The sequence below is a fragment of the Bolinopsis microptera genome, chromosome 9, assembly GCF_026151205.1.
Source record: "Bolinopsis microptera isolate Bmic1 chromosome 9, MBARI_Bmic_1.0, whole genome shotgun sequence".
Classification (NCBI taxonomy): Eukaryota; Metazoa; Ctenophora; class Tentaculata; order Lobata; family Bolinopsidae; genus Bolinopsis; species Bolinopsis microptera.
In genome coordinates, this window is record NC_087080.1 from 1,281,235 (window position 1) to 1,301,241 (window position 20,007).

The window sequence follows — 20,007 nt, forward strand, 5'->3', positions numbered from 1 at the left end:
CTCTGCATGTGACCAGGCATGTGACCAGTCATGTGACCAGTATATAATAGTATTAATAGTATTACAGTTATAGTAACACATGGTAGGATTACTGGGAAACAAAGTTAACCTCTCCCCTTCTGAAGCCATTATATCAGGTCGGTACTTTCTTCAGAATTAATGAAATTCGTTGTTCTAGAAATATAGGAAATGTTAGTTTAAAAAGAAATAATATTTAGTTTTTGTTTGAAGATTAACACTATAAATACACTATAAATACACTATAAATACATTATAAATACAATATAAATACACTGTAAATACACTAAGATTAACACTGGGTCAGGAGCGTTAAGTGGTGTAACTACCCGGGCAGTTATCTCTCCTTTTGATGTTGTTAAGATACGATTACAACTCCATGTTGGAAAGGTACTAACCCGCTACAATGGTTATATTATTATGTTGTGTTAAAGATAGTATGATAGTTAATAATAATCGTTACAAAATTGTTTAAGTGAAACATTATCATAGATGCAGTCTTCAGGGGTTTGTTTGATTTTACATAATTAATGTTAATTAAAAAACATATTTACATAAATTAGGAAATCTTTCCATTACAATCCATTTCAAACATAATAACTTCCGTTCATTATTTTGTAATAATAATATTGTTAAAACTTCTAGAAGCAGGGGGGAAGGAACACGGGACTGGTAAATGCTGTGTCCACCATCTTCCGAGAAGAGGGAGTCCGGGCATTCTGGTTAGTTCAACTTTATTTTAATATTCTGGTTAGTTCAACTTTATTTTAATATTCTGGTTAGTTCAACTTTATTTTAATATTCTGGTTAGTTCAACTTTATTTTAATATTCTGGTTAGTTCAACTTTATTTTTAATATTCTGGTTAGTTCAACTTTATTTTAGTATTCTGGTTAGTTCAACTTTATTTTAATATTCTGGTTAGTTCAACTTTATTTTAATATTCTGGTTAGTTCAACTTTATTTTTAATATTCTGGTAAGTTCAACTTTGTTTTTAATATTCTGGTTAGTTCAACTTTATTTTTAATATTCTGGTTCGTTCAACTTTATTTTTAATGTTCTGGTTAGTTCAACTTTATTTTTAATATTATGCACTGGTTAGTTCAACTTTATTTTTGATATTCTGCACTGGTTAGTTCAACTTTATTTTTAATATTCTGGTTAGTTCAACTTTGTTTTTAATATTCTGGTTAGTTCAACTTTATTTTTAATATTCTGGTTCGTTCAACTTTATTTTTAATGTTCTGGTTAGTTCAACTTTATTTTTAATATTATGCACTGGTTAGTTCAACTTTATTTTTGATATTCTGCACTGGTTAGTTCAACTTTATTTTTAATATTCTGGTTAGTTCAACTTTATTTTGATGAACAGTGAACACGTCTAATGTATAATATTGCTGAACTATTCATCATATCGTTGACGTCAGTACTACGACAGAACTGTTAAATTACAGATCTCTCTTATTTTTGAATTTATATTTGTTCAATCAAAACAGTCAAACTTGGTTAATTCCATTGCAGCAATCTTTTCGAAACTATATTATATATAAAGAGGATGGTAATAAGACCGCATCACAATTCTGTCGACATATTATATAGTTAGAAGAGTTACCCCATAAAGTAAACACCCTACCCCTTAAAGTAAACACCCTACCCCTTAAAGTAAACACCTTACCCCTTAAAGTAAACACCCTACCCCTTATAGTAAACACCCTACCCCTTAAAGTAAACACCCTACCCCTTAAAGTAAACACCCTACCCCTTAAAGTAAACACCCTACCCCTTAAAGTAAACACCCTACCCCTTAAAGTAAACACCCTACCCCTTAAAGTAAACACCCTACCCCTTAAAGTAAACACCCTACCCCTTAAAGTAAACACCCTACCCCTTAAAGTAAACACCCTACCCCTTAAAGTAAACACCCTACCCCTTATAGTAAACACCCTACCCCTTAAAGTAAACACCCTACCCCTTAAAGTAAACACCCTACCCCTTAAAGTAAACACCCTACCCCTTAAAGTAAACACCCTACCCCTTAAAGTAAACACCCTACCCCTTAAAGTAAACACCCTACCCCTTAAAGAAAACACCCTACGCCTTAAAGTAAACACCCTACCCCTTAAAGTAAACACCCTACCCCTTAAAGTAAACACCTTACCCCTTAAAGTAAACACCCTACCCCTTAAAGTAAACACCTTACCCCTTAAAGTAAACACCCTACCCCTTAAAGTAAACACCCTACCCCTTAAAGTAAACACCCTACCCCTTAAAGTAAACACCCTACCCCTTAAAGTAAACATCCTAGCCCTTAAAGTAAACACTCTACCCCTTAAAGTAAACACCCTACCCCTTAAAGTAAACACCCTACCCCTTAAAGTAAACACCCTACCCCTTAAAGTAAACACCCTACCCCTTAAAGTAAACACCCTACCCCTTAAAGTAAACACCTTACCCCTTAAAGTAAACACCTTACCCCTTAAAGTAAACACCCTACCCCTTAAAGTAAACACCCTACCCATAAAGTAAACATCCTAGCCCTTAAAGTAAACACCCTACCCCTTAAAGTAAACACCCTACCCCTTAATTAAAGTAACACCCTACCCCTTAAAGTAAACACCCTACCCCTTAAAGTAAACACCTTACCCCTTAAAGTAAACACCCTACCCCTTAAAGTAAACACCCTACCCCTTAAAGTAAACACCCTACCCCTTATAGTAAACACCCTACCCCTTAAAGTAAACACCCTACCCCTTAAAGTAAACACCCTACCCCTTAAAGTAAACACCCTACCCCTTAAAGTAAACACCCTACCCCTTAAAGTAAACACCCTACCCCTTATAGTAAACACCCTACCCCTTAAAGTAAACACTCTACCCCTTAAAGTAAACACCCTACCCCTTAAAGTAAACACCCTACCCCTTAAAGTAAACACCCTACCCCTTAAAGTAAACACCCTACCCCTTAAAGTAAACACCCTACCCCTTAAAGTAAACACCCTACCCCTTAAAGTAAACACCCTACCCCTTAAAGTAAACACCCTACCCCTTAAAGTAAACACCCTACCCCTTATAGTAAACACCCTACCCCTTAAAGTAAACACCCTACCCCTTAAAGTAAACACCCTACCCCTTAAAGTAAACACCCTACCCCTTAAAGTAAACACCCTACCCCTTAAAGTAAACACCCTACCCCTTAAAGTAAACACCCTACCCCTTAAAGTAAACACCCTACCCCTTAAAGAAAACACCCTACGCCTTAAAGTAAACACCCTACCCCTTAAAGTAAACACCCTACCCCTTAAAGTAAACACCCTACCCCTTAATTAAAGTAACACCCTACCCCTTAAAGTAAACACCCTACCCCTTAAAGTAAACACCTTACCCCTTAAAGTAAACACCCTACCCCTTAAAGTAAACACCCTACCCCTTAATTAAAGTAACACCCTACCCCTTAAAGTAAACACCCTACCCCTTAAAGTAAACACCTTACCCCTTAAAGTAAACACCTTACCCCTTAAAGTAAACACCTTACCCCTTAAAGTAAACACTTTTCCCCTTAAAGTAAACACCCTGCCCCTTAAAGTAAACACCCTACCCCTTAAAGTAAACACTTTTCCCCTTAAAGTAAACACCCTGCCCCTTAAAGTAAACACTCTACCCCTTAAAGTAAACACCCTACCCCTTAAAGTAAACACCCTACCCCTTAAAGTAAACACCCTACCCCTTAAAGTAAACACCCTACCCCTTAAAGTAAACACCCTACCCCTTAAAGTAAACACCTTACCCCTTAAAGTAAACACCTTACCCCTTAAAGTAAACACCCTACCCCTTAAAGTAAACACCCTACCCCTTAAAGTAAACATCCTAGCCCTTAAAGTAAACACCCTACCCCTTAAAGTAAACACCCTACCCCTTAATTAAAGTAACACCGTACCCCTTAAAGTAAACACCCTACCCCTTAAAGTAAACACCCTACCCCTTAAAGTAAACACCCTACCCCTTAAAGTAAACACCCTACCACTTAAAGTAAACACCCTACCCCTTAAAGTAAACACCCTACCCCTTAAAGTAAACACCCTACCCCTTAAAGTAAACATCCTAGCCCTTAAAGTAAACACCCTACCCCTTAAAGTAAACACCTTACCCCTTAAAGTAAACACCCTACCCCTTAAAGTAAACACCCTACCCCTTAAAGTAAACACCCTACCCCTTAAAGTAAACACCCTACCCCTTAAAGTAAACACCCTACCCCTTAAAGTAAACACCCTACCCCTTAAAGTAAACACCCTACCCCTTAAAGTAAACATCCTAGCCCTTAAAGTAAACACCTTACCCCTTAAAGTAAACACCCTACCCCTTAAAGTAAACACCCTACCCCTTAAAGTAAACACCCTACCCCTTAAAGTAAACACCTTACCCCAGAAAGTAAACACCCTACCCCTTAAAGTAAACACCCTACCCCTCAAAGTAAACACCCTAACAGGAAAGGGCACACCGCCTCCCAGCTACTATCAGTAGTGTACGGAGCTGTACAGTTCGGAATGTTCACTAAAGTTAGTCACGTGATAGAGGAACTCTATCCTGGCCGCTCTCCTGATACTCAACCTCTTGTTAGGTAGGTGAACACTAAACATAATATTTTAAGACCACATTTGTTTAGTCATGTCTGATAAGAAAGTTAGGTTAACAAGTTATTTGTTTCAGTTTTGTATCAGGAGGAGTAGCGGGGATGTAGTGTATTTATAGTGTATTTATAGTGTATTTGTTTCAGTTTTGTATCAGGAGGAGTAGCGGGGATGTAGTGTATTTATAGTGTATTTGTTTCAGTTTTGTATCAGGAGGAGTAGCGGGGATGTAGTGTATTTATAGTGTATTTATAGTGTATTTGTTTCAGTTTTGTATCAGGAGGAGTAGCGGGGATGTAGTGTATTTATAGTGTATTTGTTTCAGTTTTGTATCAGGAGGAGTAGCGGGGATGTAGTGTATTTATAGTGTATTTGTTTCAGTTTTGTATCAGGAGGAGTAGCGGGGATGTAGTGTATTTATAGTGTATTTGTTTCAGTTTTGTATCAGGAGGAGTAGCGGGGATGTAGTGTATTTATAGTGTATTTGTTTCAGTTTTGTATCAGGAGGAGTAGCGGGGATGTAGTGTATTTATAGTGTATTTATAGTGTATTTGTTTCAGTTTTGTATCAGGAGGAGTAGCGGGGATGTAGTGTATTTATAGTGTATTTGTTTCAGTTTTGTATCAGGAGGAGTAGCGGGGATGTAGTGTATTTATAGTGTATTTGTTTCAGTTTTGTATCAGGAGGAGTAGCGGGGATGTAGTGTATTTATAGTGTATTTGTTTCAGTTTTGTATCAGGAGGAGTAGCGGGGATGTAGTGTATTTATAGTGTATTTGTTTCAGTTTTGTATCAGGAGGAGTAGCGGGGATGTAGTGTATTTATAGTGTATTTGTTTCAGTTTTGTATCAGGAGGAGTAGCGGGGATGTAGTGTATTTATAGTGTATTTGTTTCAGTTTTGTATCAGGAGGAGTAGCGGGGATGTAGTGTATTTATAGTGTATTTGTTTCAGTTTTGTATCAGGAGGAGTAGCGGGGACGTAGTGTATTTATAGTGTATTTGTTTCAGTTTTGTATCAGGAGGAGTAGCGGGGACGTAGTGTATTTATAGTGTATTTGTTTCAGTTTTGTATCAGGAGGAGTAGCGGGGATGTAGTGTATTTATAGTGTATTTGTTTCAGTTTTGTATCAGGAGGAGTAGCGGGGATGTAGTGTATTTATAGTGTATTTGTTTCAGTTTTGTATCAGGAGGAGTAGCGGGGACGTAGTGTATTTATAGTGTATTTGTTTCAGTTTTGTATCAGGAGGAGTAGCGGGGACGGCGGGTAGCTTCTTCTCGCAGCCTCTTGACTTAGTGAGAACGAGAATGGTTATGCAGCGCCACCAACTTGTAAGTGAAGCGCTTTCCTAGTCCTTTAATTATTGTAATACATAACATTTATTATAATTTAATATTTGAAGTAATTATTACTGTCAGTTTTTATCCATATTTTGAAACAGTCTGAGTAAACAGAGTATAGAATTGTCATTTGAATATTCCAACCATTATTTACTTATTTATTTAACCAAACCTACCCACCTTTGCAGACGTACACGAGTACAGGGGAAGCATTTCTCAGTATCCTCCAGAAGGAGGGATTTAGAGGTTTCTACAGAGGTTTAATACCTAATCTCCTGCAAGTGGTACCTAGTGCTTCCCTACAGTTCGGGGCTTATAGTTCTTGTATACTCCTCTATACCAAGTAAATACACTATAAATACACTATAAATACACTATAAATACACTATAAATACACTATAAATACACTATAAGATTTAGAGGTTTCTACAGAGGTTTAATACCTAATCTCCTGCAAGTGGTACCTAGTGCTTCCCTACAGTTCGGGGCTTATAGTTCTTGTATACTACTCTACACCAAGTAAATACACTATAAATACACTATAAATACACTATAAGATTTAGAGGTTTCTACAGAGGTTTAATACCTAATCTCCTGCAAGTGGTTCCCAGTGCTTCCCTACAGTTCGGGGCTTATAGTTCTTGTATACTACTCTACACCAAGTAAATACACTATAAATACACTATAAATACACTATAAGATTAAGAGGCTTCTACAGAGGTTTAATACCTAATCTCCTGCAAGTGGTTCCCAGTGCATCTCTACAGTTCGGGGCTTATAGTTCTTGTATACTCCTCTATACCAAGTAAATACATTATAAATACACTATAAATACACTATAAATACACTATAAATACACTATAAATACACTATAAATACACTATAAATACACTATAAATACACTATAAATACACTATAAATACACTATAAATACACTATAAATACACTATAAGATTTAGAGGCTTCTACAGAGGTTTAATACCTAATCTCCTGCAAGTGGTTCCCAGTGCTTCCCTACAGTTCGGGGCTTATAGTTCTTGTATACTCCTCTACACCAAGTAAATACACTATAAATACACTATAAATACACTATAAATACACTATAAATACACTATAAATACACTATAAATACACTATAAATACACTATAAGATTTAGAGGTTTCTACAGAGGGTTAATACCTAATCTCCTGCAAGTGGTTCCCAGTGCTTCTCTACAGTTCGGGGCTTATAGTTCTTGTATACTACTCTATACCAAGTAAATACACTATAAATACACTATAAATACACTATAAATACACTATAAGATTTAGAGGCTTCTACAGAGGTTTAATACCTAATCTCCTGCAAGTGGTACCCAGTGCTTCTCTACAGTTCGGGGCTTATAGTTCTTGTATACTCCTCTATACCAAGTAAATACACTATAAATACACTATAAATACACTATAAATACACTATAAGATTTAGAGGCTTCTACAGAGGTTTAATACCTAATCTCCTGCAAGTGGTACCCAGTGCTTCTCTACAGTTCGGGGCTTATAGTTCTTGTATACTACTCTATACCAAGTAAATACACTATAACTACACTATAAATACACCAAGTAAATACACTATAAATAGTAAATACACTGTAAGATTTAGAGGTTTCTACAGAGGTTTAATACCTAATCTCCTGCAAGTGGTTCCCAGTGCGTCTCTACAGTTCGGGGCTTATAGTTCTTGTATACTACTCTACACCAAGTAAATACACTATAAATACACTATAAATACACTATAAATACACTATAAATACACTATAAATACACTATAAGATTTAGAGGCTTCTACAGAGGTTTAATACCTAATCTCCTGCAAGTGGTACCCAGTGCTTCTCTACAGTTCGGGGCTTATAGTTCTTGTATACTACTCTACACCAAGTAAATACACTATAAATACACTATAAATACACTATAAATACACTATAAATACACTATAAGATTTAGAGGCTTCTACAGAGGTTTAATACCTAATCTCCTGCAAGTGGTACCCAGTGCTTCTCTACAGTTCGGGGCTTATAGTTCTTGTATACTACTCTATACCAAGTAAATACACTATAACTACACTATAAATACACCAAGTAAATACACTATAAATAGTAAATACACTGTAAGATTTAGAGGTTTCTACAGAGGTTTAATACCTAATCTCCTGCAAGTGGTTCCCAGTGCGTCTCTACAGTTCGGGGCTTATAGTTCTTGTATACTACTCTACACCAAGTAAATACACTATAAATACACTATAAATACACTATAAATACACTATAAATACACTATAAATACACTATAAGATTTAGAGGCTTCTACAGAGGTTTAATACCTAATCTCCTGCAAGTGGTTCCCAGTGCTTCTCTACAGTTCGGGGCTTATAGTTCTTGTATACTACTCTACACCAAGTAAATACACTATAAATACACTATAAATACACTATAAATACACTATAAATACACTATAAATACACTATAAATACACTATAAATACACTATAAATACACTATAAGATTTAGAGGCTTCTACAGAGGTTTAATACCTAATCTCCTGCAAGTGGTACCCAGTGCTTCTCTACAGTTCGGGGCTTATAGTTCTTGTATACTACTCTACACCAAGTAAATACACTATAAATACACTATAAATACACTATAAATACACTATAAATACACTATAAATACACTATAAGATTTAGAGGCTTCTACAGAGGTTTAATACCTAATCTCCTGCAAGTGGTACCCAGTGCTTCTCTACAGTTCGGGGCTTATAGTTCTTGTATACTACTCTACACCAAGTAAATACACTATAAATACACTATAGATACACTATAAATACACTATAAATACACTATAAATACACTATAAGTACACTATAAATACACTATGAATACACTATAAATACACTATAAATGCACTATAAGATTTAGAGGTTTCTACAGAGGTTTAATACCTAATCTCCTGCAAGTGGTACCCAGTGCTTCTCTACAGTTCGGGGCTTATAGTTCTTGTATACTACTCTACACCAAGTAAATACACTATAAATACACTATAAATACACTATAAATACACTATAAATACACTATAAATACACTATAAGATTTAGAGGTTTCTACAGAGGTTTAATACCTAATCTCCTGCAAGTGGTACCCAGTGCTTCTCTACAGTTCGGGGCTTATAGTTCTTGTATACTCCTCTATACCAAGTAAATACACTATAAATACACTATAGATACACTATAAATACACTATAAATACACTATAAATACACTATAAGTACACTATAAATACACTATGAATACACTATAAATACACTATAAATGCACTATAAGTACACTATAAGTACATCATACATACACTATAAGTACATTATAAATACACTAAAAACCTCTCAAGGATCTTAAGTTTTATTTTCAGTTTAAAATATAATCTTAAAGTTAGTACCTTCACCTTGACATCCTGTACAGGGTAACTAGTGTACATATTATGGTAACTATGGTAACTAGTAGTGTAACTATGCTAACTGTACAGGGTAACTAGTGTAACTATGGTAACTAGTAGTGTTGTAACTATGGTAACTGTACAGGGTAACTAGTGTAACTAGTGTAACTATGGTAACTAGTGTTGTACTAACTATAATGGTAACTGTACAGGGTGCAAGCTATAGAAAAGGAGCGTTTATCAAACAAAGAGAGTTTCCTTTTTGTGTAACTAGTAGTGTAACTATGGTAACTAGTGTTGTAACTATGGTAACTGTACAGGGTAACTAGTGTAACTATGGTAACTAGTGTTGTAACTATGGTAACTGTACAGGGTGCAAGCTATAGAAAAGGAGCGTTTATCGAACAAGGAGAGTTTCCTTTTTGTGTAACTAGTGTTGTAACTATGGTAACTGTACAGGGTGCAAGCTATCGAAAAGGAGCGTTTATCGAACAAAGAGAGTTTCCTTTTTGGAGCAGTTTCTGGTGTGTTCGCCAAGTGTGCAGTCCTTCCCTTTGACGTTACCAAGAAACGATTACAGGTAACTAGTAGTGTTGTAAAGGTGTTGTAACTATGGTAACTAGTAGTGAATAAAAGTCGTGATTCAAGGTGATGTAATGTTGGGACAATGCACTGACTTTTAGAAATGAGCTGATAATAATGATATTACTATTATTAATAATATAGTTATAATATGTATATATAATATATATAACGATAGTCTGGTTATCTTGATGATATCATTTACACTTTCACATTTATTTTGAATTACATGATTATTTTGAAAATTGCTTATATTATTTATTAAATCTGTTTGAAAGCCCTTATGGTGGCCCTCAATTAGTCAAGTCTTTCAATTAACACTACTAAAATGTCCAACTTGTTGAGGTACAAGGATTTAGAAAGGTGATACAGGAGGGAGGGTTAGAAAGTAACTATGGTGTAACTATAGTAACTAGTAGTGTTGTAACTATGGTAACTGTACAGGTACAAGGATTTAGAAAGGTGATACAAGAGGGAGGGTTAGAAAGTGTACCAGTTTACAAGGGACTTGTTCATTGTGTTACAACAGTGTACAAACACGAGGGTATACTCGGCTTCTACAAGGGTGCTTTGCCTAGCTTACTAAAGGTCAGATGTTTACCCTGATATCTTCAGAACTTGTAGATTAATGGGGATTTGTATCTTATTTTGTTATTATTTGTTATATTGAGTGCTTGGTTATAATAAGTTATAAAATAATCTGATAATGAACCACCTTAGCTTCGGTAAAAGATTTATTGTTAAGTATTTAGCTTCCGACTATTAACAAGAATTTCGCCGCGGTTAAACCACGCACGATCAATTTTCCCTACCATGTACTTGTACCATTAATTCTTTTGAGTGAAAAGTGTGACTGGAAAAAAGAGCACCATATTTACATACTGTGTTTTTTATAAATGAGTGGGATTCGTGCATGGTAAAAATTGACGATTTATTTGACCAATGCAGCGCCGCGCATGAACAATAAATGAATCCAGAAAATTGCGGAAAATAACTTTGCGAAGGAGGAATTTCACATTCGCTTCCTATACACTTAATTATAGGGGAGTGGTCTATATTTCGAAGGAGCAGACTTTTGTCATCATCGCAGGTCCATCGGGCCACCTCATATATCCAAACCCGATTACTTATTCCCTACGAACTTTTTGCCTTCGGCAAGAGTAGGGAAAAAAATTACTAGTACATTTAACTAATTATATATTTTAACTTTATAGCTAAATGTGTCATATAGTTCAAAGTGTATTATATAATACAACTATTACACTATAATATAACGTTATAAATAATGTGTTATTTCAGGCATTTGTCTCTACTGGTACCACCTTTATAATATGTTATTTCAGGCATTTGTCTCCACTGGTACCACCTTTATGACGTTATAAATAATGTGTTATTTCAGGCGTTTGTCTCTACTGGTACCACCTTTATAATACGTTATTTCAGGCATTTGTCTCTACTGGTACCACCTTTATGACGTTATAAATAATGTGTTATTTCAGGCGTTTGTCTCTACTGGTACCACCTTTATGACGTTCAACTTCTTTTCTGGGCTTGTCACAGCCTCCAGGACATACAGAAACGGTCTGAGCTAATTAGTATACTTGATAGGGACTTTGGTAGGAAACTAGTTTATTTATTATCAACTAAAAATTACGAGAAACTAAAATGACAGTTCATTACTTAAATTAATCATACACAACAACATCCCTAGCTGAAGACGAATTACATAATATGTATTGTGAAAGCTCCTGCTAAAACAAACTTTTCGTATCTCTCTTATATGTTTAAACAAATCCCACTTCATGCTCCTTCATAATATTTACTATCATAATATTTACTATCACGTGTTTACTACCCCTTTCATGATTCATTACCTTATATTTGCGTACTCTTTTTTGTTACCCGGTTGGAAATTTAATTTATAGCTAAAATAGCTAAAAATAGGACCGAAAGTTTATTTTATCTTTTTTATTGTGACTGTGTTTGTACTAGTATTTTGATCTAAATTATTATAAGAAATGAAATATTCGCATATCAGTCAGGTTAGGGGAAAGGTTTTGGAAAAGCTAACAGTAACTTATACTCAATAGCTATGACGTATAAAATGGTTTACGAAGGGCTGAGGGAGAGGTTCTAAAATAGTAAACATCTGGCTTGATTAATATGTTTACATTATCATAAGATATGCGAATGATTCATGATAAGTTTTGTTAATTTATTTCTAGGAGAAGTTTATTTTAAATATTAACCGTGAAAGTTTGTTTTCAGTAAGTGATGTTTTGATTTAAGTGTTAACCCATAATTTGTGTGCTTCAATGCTTAATAATGTACGGACAAACACATAAACTAGATTCCTGACGGCAAACCATGTAGCAACCACGTCACTAGTTTGAAACAGCAAATCTATTACATTTATTGAGATGATACTCCCTTGTGAGCCGGAACTAGTCACAAGCCGCACGAGATACTAATATTATGTCGTTTTCATGTCTGACTATCATCAACCGTTTTTGCAGCCTGGGTTTAACAATATAATGAACAAAATAAATCCTTGTGTTGAATAACGATAATTAGTTAATAAGTTATTTAGTTAATAAGTTATTTAGTTAATAAGTTATTTAGTTAATAAGTTCATTACTTAATTAGTTAATTAGTTAATTAGTTAATTAGTTATTTAGTTAATTAGTTAGTAAGTTCATTACTTAATTAGTTAACTAGTTAATTAGTAGTGATGATATGAACCATACGTATGTTGATGTGGAGGTACACAACAAACCCAGGGTCTCCATACACGGCTCACTTCCCCGCTCATTATCATGTGACTTGATAGAGGGCTTCCTGAGTGAGGTGTGTGAAAACAGCTCTGATATCTTTACCCTGATACGGGTAAGTAGAATTAGTTAATTAGTTAATTAGTTAATTAGTTAATAAGTAAATTAGTATAGTATTTAATTAGTTAATTAGTATATTAGTTAATTAGTTAATTAGTTAATTAGTTAATTAGTTAATTAGTTAATTAGTTAATTAGTTAATAAGTAAATTAGTATAGTATTTAATTAGTTAATTAGTATATTAGTTAATTAGTTAATTAGTTAATTAACTCTGAACTAGACCTGAAAGACGCCCACCAGGAAGGAGATACAGTGCTACTCGGAGAGTTCGAGGTGTCCTTATCAGCTGAAGATATTATTAAAATAAAGTCCCATGATCAGCAGGTCTTCTACCTCAGCTTCGGGTAATTCTTGTTAATTAGTTAATTAATTAATAAGTTAATAAGCTGTACCCTTGACTAAGGTTTTTTTTTTCTGGGTGCCAGCGGGGTCCAGGGGCGGAGCCCCTTGGCGGGGGCTAGGGGGGCGCAGCCCCCCGGAAATTTTTTGCGAAATAGGGTGTTTTAGACGACATTTGGGGGGGGGGGGGGGGGGGGGGGGGGGGGTGTAACCCAAAAAAACCCAAAAAAACCCAATCCCAGTATGACCTTTTTCAGGGTAGAGTTGGGTTTTTTGGGTTTTTTACAAATTTTTCATTTGAAGGAAATAAAATCATGTAGGCACCTAGCAAAACAATTATCAGTACAACATCACTGTTGTGGTTCATCACTACAACATCACAATAGATATAATCGCTTAAATATCACCCAAAAGCAGTATTTTATTCACTGATGTGCTCAGAAGAAGTTGGCCATGCAGATATGATATCAGCCATATGTAATGCTCACTTCGATGGCCATGGCAAATTGAGTTAGTAGGGACGCAACTCACTGATGACCCCAACCCTGACCGCAACCGGTACGAGAGGAATAAAGCCTTTCTTCTCACCTTCACGATCTCTGTTTCCGTTTTCCTGATCATCCGCTTAACGAGAAACCATGCTCTATCTCCAACTGAAAGAATCTTGCAGTTACCATCAGCTGCATGATCACATGTGATATTAAGTGATATCTTCGCTTGTTTATGGCCATGGAGTCGCTAAAATCTTGACTGGGATGGCATTCGATCTCGCCCTCTATTGAGGCAAACCTCAACAGCCGTATCATGATGCAGAGCATCACCATACACAGTTACTATTTTCGCCCATTCCTCTGATGAGTCAATATCCTCCACTTCCTCTTCTTCATCATCTGTTTCCGCTTCGTCACTCTCTGTTCCGTCAGAAGATGGTTGGAAAGCCTCTCCTTCAAAGTTACAGTGTTCTTGAAGGAGCTCTCTACCCCTTGAGACTCCCTTCTTCATAGCTTGTAACAATCTTGGGATTGAAGTATCTTTACCTCTAAATAGTTTCTCTGCTTTCGGATGCGGTATAACAAGCTTGTTGCGAGAGTGGGCAACTGTTACAGGGATCAAACTTTTGCCGAGTGCATCAAGCTCGAGGGAACGGTTTGATTTGCCCATGCCAACCAACATATCCTTAGAACACAGACGGACATGCCTTAGAAGAAGTTGAGGATTTTAGTACAACGGAGCACAACTTTAGGTTACGCAAGGCCAATGCATGGGCTACCTACCACAAATGTAGGCTATATGGAGGTCCAATTTGCGCCGAGATTAAAAGATCCGTCTGTTCAAGCTACGGTTGAATCAATCTTCCTGTATGGAACGCAAACGTGGACAATAACAGAATCTTTGAAGAAACGAATAGACGGATGTTACAGTAGAATGCTTCGGATGGCCCTAAACGTGGACTGGAGAGAACATCGCACCAACAAGGAGGTCTTTGGATCACTCCCAAGAGTTATTTCGAAGATACAGGCCAGAAGAATGAGGTTAGCTGGGCACATCCAGCGACATGATGACCTGGCAGCACACCAACTTCTCCTTTGGGAACCTAGGGAGGGGCAGACCACCGCTCACCTTCGTCGATAACCTAATAAATGACACTGGACTCAAGAACACTGGGGAGATTAAGGAGCTTATGGCGGAGAGAAAGCTTTGGAGACACATCATCGAGACTCGGACTCTGAAGCCGACTTAAGTCAAGTAATTTAAGTTATGTGCTTTGACTTGCCCTTGACCTTCGTCATAGCTTCCTTCCATGACAGGAGAACACATTTGCCACATTTGGCACATTTCCACTTTGTGCATTCATATGGATTATATCTCGATGAACGAGACATCCTGTTTGCTATCGTGATAACATACTATCAAGTATCAATATAAACACACTTATATACTATGTAAACTATCTATTAAGTTAAGACATGAGAAAAACACGTAGGTAAGACTCAGTGGGAAATAATTCACATTCAATACAATTAATGAAATGGCTAGAATTTTGTTTAAATTTTGTTTAAAAAACCCAAAAAAACCCAAAAAAAACCCAATCCCAGTATTACCTTTTCTTGGGTAGGAGTTGGGTTTTTTTGGGTTACACCCCCCCCCCCCCCCCCATTTGGCATTAAAGAAATTTGCAGGACAGCAATAAACTGGGATTGAAAAGAATCAAGTACTCACGTAAATTTGGTAACTTCACAACAGCAATCTGCATTCTCCAATCAGAATATTTCACTGTGTTCCAAAACTGACAGGATGTTCCTCTTTGATTTTTATACTTGAATCGAAAAGTTTTCTTCAAAAATTTCCTCAATTAATTTGTCTTTATTCCAAAAAAATATTTCGAAATTTAGGAGTAACTTCTCAAAAATATCCTATTTTTCCTCCCGTTTTTTCCTTAACAACAACAGACCCACTATCAATATCAACAGGCCCACTCTTTCATCTTACAGACCTACAAGTCAATTTACAGACCCATTTCAGAGTAGCAAAGACCCACTATTAAGGGAGTAGACACACAGTTGATAACAACAGACCCACTATCAATATCAACAGGCCCACTATTTCATCTTACAGACCTACAAGTCAATTTACAGACCCATTTCAGAGTAGCAAAGACCCACTATTAAGAGAGTAGACACACAGTTGATAACAACAGACCCACTATCAATATCAACAGACCCACTATTTAGTATTTCATCTTACAGACCTACAAGTCAATTTACAGACCCATTTCAGAGTAGCAAAGACCCACTATTAAGAGAGTAGACACACAGTTGATAACAACAGACCCACTATCAATATCAACAGGCCCACTATTTCATCTTACAGACCTACAAGTCAATTTACAGACCCATTTCAGAGTAGCAAAGACCCACTATTAAGAGAGTAGACACACAGTTGATAACAACAGACCCACTATCAATATCAACAGACCCACTATTTCATCTTACAGACCTACAAGTCAATTTACAGACCCATTTCAGAGTAGCAAAGACCCACTATTAAGAGAGTAGACACACAGTTGATAACAACAGACCCACTATCAATATCAACAGGCCCACTATTTCATCTTACAGACCCACAAGTCAATTTACAGACCCATTTCAGAGTAGCAAAGACCCACTATTAAGGGAGTAGACACACAGTTGATAACAACAGACCCACTATCAATATCAACAGACCCACTATTTCATCTTTCAGACCCACAAGTCAATCCACAGACCCATTTCAGAGTAGCAAAGACCCACTATTAAGCGAGTAGACACACACTTAATAACAACAGACCCACTATCAATATCAACAGACCCACTATTTCATCTTACAGACCTACAAGTCAATTTACAGACCCATTTCAGAGTAGCAAAGACCCACTATTAAGGGAGTAGACACACAGTTGATAACAACAGACCCACTATCAATATCAACAGGCCCACTATTTCATCTTACAGACCTACAAGTCAATTTACAGACCCATTTCAGAGTAGCAAAGACCCACTATTAAGAGAGTAGACACACAGTTGATAACAACAGACCCACTATCAATATCAACAGACCCACTATTCCACCTTATAGACCCATGTAAGTAAGTCTACACTGTAATAAAACACATCCAAGCTATCAACAGGCCCACTATTTGAGCATGTACAGACCCTCATTAACCATGGTCATTTCAATCCTAACCTCACCAGTCACCCCCCCCCCCCCCCCCCCCCCCCCCCCCCCCCACCCCCCCCCCCCCAAGAAAATATGTTTTTTTTTCGTTTCAGACAATTTTAATTTTTCGATGAAAAAATTTGAGGCAAGGGTGCTGGCACCCTTGGCACCCTACAAAAAAAAACCTTACCCTTGACTACCACGCTATTTGGTGATCTGTGAAGGCTCATGTTGTATTTCAACCAGTTCTAACCACCCTTAAAATAGTCTGATATAATATGTCGGTTCAAATCGTTCTTAGTTTCAATCTGTTTCAGGAATAAGTGAATATAACTGAGTCCCACCAGAAATTAAGCTCTATTAAAGTTACCATAGTTACACCACTAGTTACCATAGTTACACTACTTTCAGAGGGTTATGTGAATTATGTAGAAGACAGGAAGCTCTGTTAAAACTAGCTGTTACTGAGAGGTTAGAGTTGGGGGTTGTGGAGTTCTCTTCTAATACATCTTCAGGTGGGGTAATTAGTTAATTAGTTAATTAGTTAATTAGTTAAATGGGTATATAGTTAATTGATTAATCAATTAATTAGTTTATCAGTTCATCAGTAAGTCAGCTTATAAATACTTAGTTACTAGGTTAATTAGTTAATTAGTTAATTAGTTAATTAATTAATTGGTTAATTAGTTAATAAACTACCCAGGTAGCGGCTACTTCACCCCTGATACCGGATCTCAACTCAGTGACTCAGAGTTCACTGGACATGCCTACCAAAACATAGAGGAGCCATTTGAAATGCTGGATATCCAGGATAGTGGTACATTATTTAATGTTCAGTGTTCACTGCTTGGTCACATGTACCATAAGGGTTTAATAATAATTAATAATAATGATGGCAATGAAGCGGAACTACATAGTACATATATATTATATATGTATCATGTGCTATTTAAAAAGATACAGTTAATGACACTAATGACGGGGGGAGGGAGGGGGGGGGGGGCAATGGCATAAAATGCCCCCCCCCCCCCACTAATGACAGTGAAATGCAAGCACAATGATACACAGCTGATATTATTATATAAGATAGTTATCTTTGTGTCGTCTCTTTTTTACATCGTCGACGTTTACTTTTAACATGTTTTCTTTATATATAATATGATTTTCTAGCTGAGTTAAGTGTTCAGTGCTAGTGTCTGCTTTTATGTCAGTGTTAGTTTTCAGTGTAAGTTTTAATTCTTATTTTTCAGTGTTGGACAACACAGTACTACTCTAGTTTTCTTAGGGTTTGGTATGATAATGCAGGATGTAGATACGTATAACGAGCTAGGCAGAAGAGACTCTCAGTTTCAAGCCATGGAGGTAGATACCAGAGAGGAGGGTTTCAGAGAGGAGGGTTTCTCCACTGGGGGTGACATGTTTGAAATACCTTCAACATTCCAGCACCAACCTTCTTCTCCTACCATACTAGACTACAGGTGATTAGTGTTAAGTACCTCGTTTTTTATTTGATTTGCTTTTTGAAACTTTTACAAATAGTACATAATATACAAAGATACAATACAGCAAAGAGAATGAGAAATAAACGACATCGTGAGGCATTATGTTGTGTAAAAGTCGTACTAGACCATATTGTAGAAATACTAAAAGCATGGGTAACTGGGTAGTGGGTAAGTGGTACAAGTTCTGGGGGTACCTCAGAGTACCTCTTTAAGACGTGTCCCTCAAAGTAACTTAAACAATTTCTGTTAGCAAATTATTCTGATGATTTACCGTTTATCAAGCTTCTTTAGGAATAGAACTTTGAATACCTCAATCTTGTCTTGTGCCATCCTTAATGACCTTTAAGATGACCTTGTAAGATGGTCATTCAAGAAAAATTCAGTCAAAAATGATACAACCTATTTATACCTTTATGCCTAATCTGAACGGGATGATATTACTGATTACAAAATAAAACACAGAATTATAATAAATTAAACTGAAATAGTTTGTGTTAATAAATTAACAGTTAGTTAAATAATTCACTCAACTAACCTCTCTCACTAACCTCCCCAGACCTTGTACCCGATTCCAACTATAAACTAACTAAAACTACTACACTAAAATATCACTAAATAATACCCGAACTATTAAAAGTCTTTTCTTCCTAAGATATAATACTAATTAAAACTATGATTATAAACATAAATACACTCCATTCTTCTTCTAGGTTACTCTCTCCTATTTAATTGTTGTGATCCTTCTAGTTGTCTCCTATGTATTCTCTCCAATTCACTTACACTACAATAATAAAAACACCTGAAATATGATTCATAAGAAATACAATTAGTACGAATTATCTGTAACATAAGAAATAAATAAACCTACAACTATCATATAAATATGATTCATATGAAAAAACAGGATGATAATACTTCATACCCAGGAGTAGACAAGGGGACGGCAGAAAAGCTCGTCTTCAAAAATCTTTTTAAATCTCTTCTTATCCAATTTACCCAGGAGTAGACAGGGCAGTAGCTCCCCGGTCCGGTGTACCAGACCCTCCTCTATAATACTTCATACCCAGGAGTAGACAGGGCAGTAGCTCCCCGGTCCGGTTTACCAGACCCTCCTCTATAATACTTCATACCCAGGAGTAGACAGGACAGTAGCTCCCCGGTCCGGGGTACCAGACCCTCCTCTATAATACTTCATACCCAGGAGTAGACAGGGCAGTAGCTCCCTGGTCCAGGGTACCAGACCCTCCTCTATAATACTTCATACCCAGGAGTAGACAGGGCAGTAGCTCCCTGGTCCAGGGTACCAGAACCTCCTCTCCTGTTAGGTTCGGGAGGATGGACATGACTCTGAGGGGAGATCAGGGTGATAAACCCGGGGAGAGTTCTCACTCTGGTTACCATGACAACTACACTCCCTCTCCTGTTACTAATGATGGTGAGCTTCTACATAGTTTTATTTTTCTTTCTTATGGTTTGAACAATATTTAATAATAGTTGGAATCTATTCTGATATTCCACTTGATGTCTTCTAATTAACTAATTAACCGATAAACAAATTAAA

The 20,007-nt window shown here is 36.4% G+C and overlaps 2 protein-coding genes across 2 annotated transcripts in view; one reads left to right on the forward strand and one right to left on the reverse strand.

Moving 5' to 3' along the window:
* The window catches only part of LOC134820324 (kinesin-like protein KIF2A), a 104,570-nt gene that overhangs the window by 78,092 nt on the left and 6,471 nt on the right, over nt 1-20,007 (reverse strand). The gene's annotated exons all lie outside the window — the stretch shown is intronic.
* On the forward strand, nt 58-12,318 carry LOC134820644 (mitochondrial thiamine pyrophosphate carrier-like). The gene is made up of 9 exons (XM_063831148.1): nt 58-137; nt 326-408; nt 664-740; nt 4,501-4,632; nt 5,875-5,971; nt 6,169-6,323; nt 9,896-10,016; nt 10,463-10,606; nt 11,518-12,318. Exons 1-9 carry the CDS (start codon nt 80-82, stop codon nt 11,608-11,610), a joined length of 960 nt encoding a protein of 319 aa, XP_063687218.1. The 5' UTR covers nt 58-79; the 3' UTR covers nt 11,611-12,318.